This window comes from Ipomoea triloba, chromosome 6 (genome assembly GCF_003576645.1).
Source record: "Ipomoea triloba cultivar NCNSP0323 chromosome 6, ASM357664v1".
NCBI lineage: Eukaryota > Viridiplantae > Streptophyta > Magnoliopsida > Solanales > Convolvulaceae > Ipomoea > Ipomoea triloba.
Window position 1 is genome coordinate 14,820,313 of NC_044921.1, and position 9,261 is coordinate 14,829,573.

Here is a 9,261-nt window from a genome sequence, read left to right on the forward strand (position 1 = left end):
ACGCATACTCACTAGGCAATGGAAGACAAAAAAAAAAGTATACTCATTAGCCAGTGGCAGACTCGTATTGTAATACCACGTATTTTCCTAACATTATTATTTTAATAAATATTTTCAAAAAGGGATTATTATTATTATTATTATTATTATTATTTCTAACTATTTTGTTATGGGCATTGAATCAACTTATTTTTTTTTTATTTTACTACTTAAATCCCTAAGCCCAAATGTGATTATTTCGTAATGTTCTGAACCTAACTTTAGCCCAATTCCAAATTAATTATTTTAGCCCAATTTTATTGGCCCATTTATAATTCTCTAATTTTTCTACCGTAAAATTTTTTAGGAGTATGTAATCTGTCCCGATTGTCCTAGGAAGTGGGTTATTAGGCACCATACCATTAACCTTGAATTTCCTATTTAATTAAATTAGCCAGTAGCAGTGAAAATTTATTTCGACAGTAGCATCGCTGTATTTCGCGATGTACCGAACATTGCCCGATTTTAGAAATTAAGGTGAGAATTGAGTTCGGGATAATTTTGGTTTCGAATTTACCCCTACCTAAATTATTTCCTACCGAAACTATATCTGTTTTAACACTTAACAGTCTAGCCAAAGATATTTTCCTTGAGTTATCATAGAAATTTGACACTTGGCAACTCCCTACACCACATGTAGTATTAAATTAATTTAGAGTTGCTATAAATAGAGACTTGATCTCCAAGTTTCTTCATTCTTATCCCATATGTCTTTCTCTTCAAGATTTGTCTTCCTTTCCCTTTTGCCTATAAATAGATGGGTTGTGTGGGGAGGAAAAATCAGGAGAAGTGAGGAGAGAAATCATATATGTGTGGGAGAAGAATTGGGCAAGTGAAGTAGAAGAGTTGGTTATAGGTAAGATTTATGTCTATCCAAAATTTATTTTACCCCAAATCAAAATATTTAATATGTGCTTATGTGATATTATGTTTAAATGATTTTGTAAAAATGTGAGTACATGTCTTATGAAATTATTTGATGTGAATACATATTGTTTGTTCTTGTGATTGTTAGTGAAATTATTAGATTTATAGAGATTATGATAAGTAATGAAATTATGATGTTGAAGAGATTTGGTGATGAAATTATTGGTATATGGATTATAAAAAGGAAAATATTGGTATGTGGATATTATGAATATGAAGGTTATAGACATAAGATATGACATTGAATAAGTAATTTTGGGTTTTGATGTAAGATATGATATTTTGAAGGATATGCTTATTTATATATTTTATCCCGAAGGGTGGTGATACTTGCAGGTTTTGAACTATCCTTTATGACTATTATTATTATGATTATGATTATGATGATGAGAGTTGAGATCTCTCTATTTGGTTTTGGCCACCGGTTCGTGGATTCGTCTGGTTGGTTTGGATTTGGTTTTGGCCACCGGTTCGTGGATTCGTCCGGTTGGTTCGGTATTGGTTTGGAAGTTGAAACTTTCCATTTGGATCCATTCTTCCTTGATATTTTATATAATAACTATTTTTGGATATATGAAAAGTTTAATCAATTATTTGAAGAATTATCTTTGGTGGTTATTGTGAGAGTTTGGGTACTCTCTATTTGGTGGTTATTTTGAGAGATTGAGATTATCTCTTTGGTATTTATTTTGAGATAATGGAATTATCTTTTGGATGTTTATTTTGAGATAATGGAATTATCTATTTGATAATTATTTTGAGATATTGGAGTTATTCCTTTGGTATTTATTTTGAGAGTTGGAAATCTCTCTATTGGTGAATAAGTTTTGGTTTAAAGGAATTTTGAGTAGTGATGATATTATGATATATATTGAGGAAATTGTTATATGGAAAGATTGAGATAAAGATTGTATATGGTGAATCTTGAGGAAATAGCGGTTGAGATATTTTGGATTATGAATAGGCAATGACTTTATCTCTTAGAAATGTATAGATGTTTTTATATGTATTTTTATACATATTTGGATGTGTGATTTCCTCAAGTTATATTTCTAATAGATTAAAGATTATTGTTTTATGAGATTAAGAATATATTAAGGGGTTAAATTTATTATGTGGAAATTTATGTGCTCCAAAGTGCTATGTGCTATGTGCAAAATGTTTTACGGGGTAGAGTATGTCTTACAAGCCGTCGTGCTGACTTTGTTTCTACCATAGTGTTTTTGCAGGAAAAATTTGGCATAGCGTTTGGGCATGAGAGCGAATTATTGTATAAAGATTTTTATTGTACCATTAGAAATTCCACCATTGTAATAGTAATTTTTGGTAGTAGGTTTTGCCTGTGCGTTTGAGTATAAGAGAGATACTCGAACGTGGCATAACACCCCTTTTTCCTTTTAGTTGTTGTTTAGGCTTCCGCTGTTGTAAAAAAAAATACTCTATTTTCGGTAGTGAAAAAAGTGGGGTGTTACACGTATTCCCACCACCGTGTGAAAGAAACGCATACTCACTAGGCAATGGAAGACAAAAAAAAAAGTATACCCATTAGCCAGTGGCAGACTCGTATTCCCACCACCGTGTGGAAGAAACGCATACTCACTAGGCAATGGAAGAAAAAAAAGTATACCATTAGCCAGTGGCAGACTCGTATTCCCACCACCGTGTGGAAGAAATGCATACTCACTAGGCCATGGAAGACTTATACCCACCACCGTGCGGAAGACATATACCCATTAGCTAGTGGGCAGTGGCAGACTCGTATTCCCACCACCTTGTGGAAGAAACGCACACTCACTAGGCAATGGAAGATTCATATTCACACTGGAGACATAATGAAGCCCCACTCGTAACGCAGTGGTTGGCTTAGGTATATTCTTGATATTTACGTAATCTTATAATGATTTCTTTAAATATTGTTCTATAGGTGTGTGTATACTTATTGTTGAATTTGTGTGAAATTGTTATATTTGTTCATCACTCTCTTTTGTTATTGTTGTTGTATTTGTGTGAAATTGTTGTATTTGCATAATGCTACGTGGTCGGTCGGAGGAAAAATCTTAGGTTGATGCAATTGAAGACGATCATAAAAAAAGGATTAAGTATACTTTCCAGAGACTTCGTATCAACGAAATCCAAGAAAGTGGGGAACGGGATGATGGATAATAACACTAGGCTTGGGCCACGCGGACCGACCCAAAAGAACAACTATACTTTCCAGAGACTTCGTATCCACAAAATCTCAAGAAAGTGGGAGATTGGATGATGGATAATACACTAGGCCTGAGCCACATGTACCGGCCCAAGAGTGCAACTAGATCAAGAAAGCCCAAGAAGGAGACCCAACACTGAGTTACCGAAGAGTTCGATAAGGATTGTACTTAGCACTTATAATATTAGCAAGATTAGGGTTTGTTAGTTATAATGTAACAGGACTCCTAATATGAGATAGTCCAGGATTCTTATTCTTTGTAGGGCTCTAAGCCCAAAATATGTATAAATAGACCATCCATTCATGGAGAAACGGAGGCAATTCTGAGCAATACAATACTTATATTCTCTCGTTATATTTTCCTACATATTTCCTATATTCTCGCTATTCAAACAGGTAGTGTTGGCCTGCCTTTGACTACCCAGAAGTCATAAAACCAACATAGACCCTAGTCTCAGATATAATTTGTCAACTTGAGTTTGCCATAAACAAAAATTTGAAGTGCTAAGACTTTGAATTTTGTGCAAATTAAAATGGTAAGAACGCGAAGCCCCTAATTCTTCACATGCACTTGATATTAGTCGTCAATCCTTATGGCTTATAGCATTGAGCAGGCTTCACACTTCACAGAACACTGTGAAACCCTAATACATGTGTATGTGTGTTTGCGTTATATTGAAATCAAGTTTTTATATGTTGTGTGATAAAATTCTGTACTTTAAAAGTATGAATTCTGCACCTGAAACGATGAGGATTGAAAGTCTGAATGAATATCATTAAAGAAAGTACAAAGATAATATAACAATACAAAGGAGAGTCCTAATATAACATTACTATAAGACTCCTAACACTCCTCTCAAGCACAAGGTTGAGAAGCAGCAAAATTGAGCTTGTTTATAAGAAACGCAAAACGAGAACTTGATAGAGCCTTTGTAAAAATATCAGCCAACTGTTCCTTTGTGAAAATAAAATGCACCTGAAATTGTTTCTTGGCAACCTTGTCACGAACAAAATGGTAATCAATTTCTATGTGCTTAGTCCGAGCATGAAAAACAGGATTAGCACATAAGTAGGTAGCGCTAAGATTGTCACACTAGAGGGTAGGAGGTGTCGCAGGAGCCAAGTCGAGCTCAGTCAAAAGCGAAACTAACCAGGTGACCTCAGCAGACACATCAGCCAAAGCTTTGTACTCAGCCTATGTCGAAGAACGAGCAACGGTGCGCTGCTTCCGACAAACCCAAGAAACCAAGTTGCGACCAAGGGAAACCGCGTAACCACTAGTGAACTTCCGATCATCCGGATCACCAGCCCAATCTGAATCCGAAAATGCATGAATATCAACAGAAGAGAACTTATAGATCCTCAAACCAGGATGTAGAGTCCCCTTAAAATAGTGAAGGACATGCTTGAGCATGGACTAGTGCATAGTAGTAAGCGCATGCATATCTTGGCACAACTTTCAGGTCCTAGTGTCACAGGATTAACCAGATCTTCCCAACATAGAGGGCTTCTACACTTCTGTCCATATAAAGCTTCATACGGTGACATTTGGATACTTGCATGATAACTATTATTGTAAGAAAACTCAATTAGATCCAAATGTTCATCCCATGATCCTTGAAAATCCAATGCACAAGCCCTTAACATATCTTCCAGAGTTTGTATAGTCCTCTCAGTTTGCCCATCCGTCATAGGATGAAAAGCAGTACTAAGTTTCAACGTTGTACCCATAGCTGCTTGTAAAGCTTGTCAGAATTGTGATAGGAATCGGGAATCTCTGTCAGAAACTATATCCTTAGGTACTCCATGGTACTTAACAACTTGGTTTACATAAGCTTTTGCCAATTGAGTCATGGTCCAAGTGTCTTTCATGGCAATAAACCTTGCTGTTTTGGTAAGCCTATCCACTACTACCCATATTTTATCTTTCCCTGACCTTGTTAATGGTAATCCGAGAATCCCATTTGCCACCGAGAATCTCCAATGGTTGCACCAATCCCTTAGGTTTACATCTTTCAGCTTTGACCTTTTGGCAGTTTAAACATTTACTCACGAATTCTGCCACTTCCTTCTTCATGTTAGGCCACCAAAAATGTTTCTTGATATCTTTATACAACTTGGCTCCCCCAGGATGTATTGAATAAGGGGTATTGTGTCCTTCTTCTAAAATTTGCTGCTTGATCTCTGTACATGCCTTTGGAATACACCATCGACCATTATAGCGCAGGCTTCCATCATTGTGTAGTACAAATGGTCCTTTCTTTCCATCAACTAGGGCTGTTAACGAACCGAACATAAACGAACAGGGGTTGTTCGTGTTCGTTTGTTAAGAATTTTATAGTGTTCGTGTTCGGGATCGTTTGTTAAGGATTTTGAAAATGCTGTTCGAGATCGTTTGTTAATCGTTTGTTAGTGTTCGTTAATGTTCGCGAACACGTTCGTGAACATGTTCGTTAAGATTAACGAACACGTTCGCGAACATATTTGTTCGTGAACACATTCGTTAACCTTAACAAACATGTTCGCGAACACGTTCGTTAACCTTAACAAACACGTTCGCGAACGTGTTTGTTAACCATTAAAATAAACAACATAACTATAAAAATAACAAAAACAAGATAAAAAAAAATACAAACAAACTGTTTGTTATCCTTACAAGTTACAAGCCAAAAACATTAAAATGTAACTGATTTGCATGGAACATCCAAAAAAGCTTCTTCAACTCCAAGTCATTCTAGTGATATAGTCTTCACATCTTCAGTACACTACATTAAATGATACATATGTATATATTGTTATATTAAATATTATTATTGAAGATAAAATGAGATATATTAAATATAAGAATTGAAAATACTTACTTTTACTTTCCTTTTCAGATTGTATAAGTTACGCAACCAATCACTTCCACAAAGTAGCATCTGAACAGTATTTGTCCCTAGAGATGCCCGATATGTGTCAATAACTCTACCACCAGCACTAAATGTTGACTCTGAAGCAACCGTAGTAATTGGAATTGATAAGATTTCACATGCCATCTTTGATAACACTCTAAACTTTAGATTGTTTGGCTTCCACCAATCCAATGCATTAAATTTGGTAGAATCTCCTTCACAAATAAACACACCATCCTGTAAATAAGTATCTAGTTCAGACTTCACATTTTGGACAGTTTCAACATTCCTCACAAACTTCTCAAACTTTGATCTCCCTATTTCAACAACTAGCCCCTTCCCTTTCCATGTAGTAGTAGCAACACAATTTTCAGAAGTATCCATTGCCTGAAAATCATTTTCCTTTGAAGTTGCTGCATATTTATCCAAATATATCTTGTATAACTCATACAAAGAATCATGAACAATAGCAATTTGTCTAGTAGCTTCATACTCAGAATAAATGACTGGAAAAGAAAATTCAATAAATGTCATTTTATTCCTAGGATCTAAAACAGCAGCAATAGAAAGCAATAGATTGCTACTACCCCAATATTTGTCAAACTTCTGCTGCATTGTTTGGGCCATGTTTTTCATCCAAGGTTCTACACTTACAGACTTTTGACATAAGATTTCTTTGATGTTATATAGTTCAGGAAGGAACAAATTTGATGTTGGATATTCAGAACCTATATTTAAAAAAAATAGTTAAATTATATAACACTTATATATGATAGTAATAATATAAATAAATTTAATTGTATAGCAATGTACCTGAGATAATTTGTGTAACTTCATTGAAATGCACCAATAAAGAGCATATCTCCTCAACTCTTTGTCAATCATCATTAGAAGGCAAGCAATTATAATTCGGATCTCGAAGTTGATATCGGGGGAATACTTGCTTAAAATCCAAAGCACAGGACAACATAACAAATGTTGCATTCCACCTAGTGCAGCAATCTAAAATCAACTTCTTGCTAGGCACTTGAAGCTGTTTGCAAATCTCATTAAAACTATGCAATCGTTGAGGTGAGGCACTAATGTACTTGACACTATCTCTCACATTTTCAATGATAGACTTAATCTCAGAAAGACCATCTTGCACAAGAATGTTCAATATGTGTGCACAACAACGAATATGAAATAACTTACCATCAAGTGGCAAATTTGTATGGAAAGAAAGAGAGTCATGTAACAATCTCACAGCTGAATCATTATATGAGGCATTATCCACCGTGATTGTCCACACTTTCTCTTCAATACTCCATTCTTGCAAGCATTTGTATATTGCATCACAAACACATGTACCAGTATGTGGAGGAAGAACTTCAACAAAGTTCAAAACTCTTTTCTGCAACTTACTATCCAAGTCTACAAAATGAGCAGTTATCACCATGTATTGGATGTTCTGGTTTGATGTCCATATGTCAGTTGTGATGCTAATTTTGTCAACTAATTTCAACAATCCTTGTACTCGTTTCTTCTCTATCTCATAAGTTTACCAACAATCTTTTGTGGTTGTTGTTCGACTAATTCGCTCATAATATGGACTTGCAGTTTGCATGACTATGTTGAAGAGGTCATACTCAACAAAGGAAAATGGCAATTCATGAACCATGATCATGTGAGATATAACTTCCCTTATCCTCGCTTGATCATACTTCCAACTTTGAACACCATTAACACTTTCTGATTTTTGTGTTGATGGAAGTACACAAATGTTCCTTTGCCCAGATAGATTTATCTTGCGTTTTATGCAACAATCTAAATGTCTTTTGTATTGTGTGGTTGTCCCATCCTTTTGCTTTTTCAATTTGTAGTTGCAGTGATTGCATTGCACTCTTTCCTCACCATTCTCAAGTTTGACCAATGTCATTTCCTGCCAAATAATTGAAGATATTTTCCTTTGCTTTTTTTTTTATATGGTTCACAGTCCCCTTCCACTTCTTCAACTTCCTTAGTAACATCCTTTCCAGCATCACATTCTAACCCAATTAGGTCTACATTTGCTTCATTTCCTTCTGCCATATCTATTGGTAAGTCTGAAGAACCAACACTTGGACTTGAATATTGATCAACTGTGTTGTAACTTGCATAAGACATTGCTATTATACATAATACAAACAAGTAATTAAAAATATATACAATATTCACACTATAATTAAAAAAATAAATAAGATTATATAAAATTAATAAGATTATTGAATACTACCACATTGACACAGTACAATATGTTACATTGTTCTTCTTCATCTTGTCCAAATGTCCAACAAGCTTAACAAGAAAATTCAAAGAACAAATAAACACACAAATACAATGTCAAAGTGGCATACTAGCATCAACCATAATTACTAATTAATATAAAATAAAGCTAAACTCAAATAGTAAAAATAAAACAAAAATAAAGAATACCATAAGAAATTATTGTTGGTGACTTTCTGGGTTGTTGCTTGCTGCCTGAGATTCTGTTATTAATGATAATACATATAAATTAATAAATTAAGGAAGTAATGAAGAGCAAATTAATGAAGTGTAAATGTGTGATATGTTATATCATATATGCGAATGTATCTCAGTAAAGGACAAACATAGATACATGTTGCATTAAATAAATTAATGAAGAGTTTCATGGCTTTTTTTTCAAAACATCAGAAAAAGACAAACATAGATACATCTTTTTTTTCAAAACATCAGAAAAAGACAAACATAGATACATCATACATGCTGCATTCAGCATTTCCAAAACATCAGATGATGTTTTTGATCATTTCTTTAGCATTTCCAAAACATCAGATGATGTTTTTGATCATTTCTTTTAAGAAATAGACTTAGTGGCACACCCACTAACATAACTTTTAGCTTTTAGATAATTAGATCTAAGCAAATAAACAAAACATGGTGTCACTAGGATAGTTAGATGCAAGAATAGAAAGCAAAAGTTAGCATGGTTTTTTTTTCCTTAACAGTTCAGAGAGACAGAGAATATAAATAGAGATACGTACAGCCGTACAGAGGCCGGAGGTGGCTACGACGTCAACAGACGGTGGCGACGGGACAGCGAAATAGAGATGGAAGTGATGGTGGCGATGTAGCGACGCGATGGCGAAACAGTAGTGACTAGTGATGGAGAAAACCGGCGGTGGCTGCCGA

At 34.8% G+C, this 9,261-nt stretch overlaps 1 protein-coding gene across 1 annotated transcript; it reads right to left on the reverse strand.

Annotated features, from left to right (window-relative positions):
• Positions 1-6,946: 6,946 nt before the first annotated feature.
• Positions 6,947-8,214, reverse strand: LOC116023529 (zinc finger BED domain-containing protein RICESLEEPER 2-like). Its single transcript, XM_031264529.1, has 2 exons — positions 8,043-8,214; positions 6,947-7,482 (listed from the first exon to the last, which is right to left on the reverse strand). Exons 1-2 carry the CDS (start codon positions 8,212-8,214, stop codon positions 6,947-6,949), a joined length of 708 nt encoding a protein of 235 aa, XP_031120389.1.
• Between the last annotated feature and the right edge of the window lie 1,047 nt (positions 8,215-9,261).

What these genes read in the sequence shown, in the direction of transcription:
- LOC116023529 (XM_031264529.1), bottom strand. Translation starts at nt 8,214, where the DNA reads ATGTCTTATGCAAGTTACAACACAGTTGATCAATATTCAAGTCCAAGT. An exon ending in TGAAGAAGTGGAAGGGGACT is followed by an intron (nt 7,483 to 8,042) that starts GTGAACCATATA and finishes CTCATTTTGTAG; the next exon opens with ACTTGGATAGTAAGTTGCAG.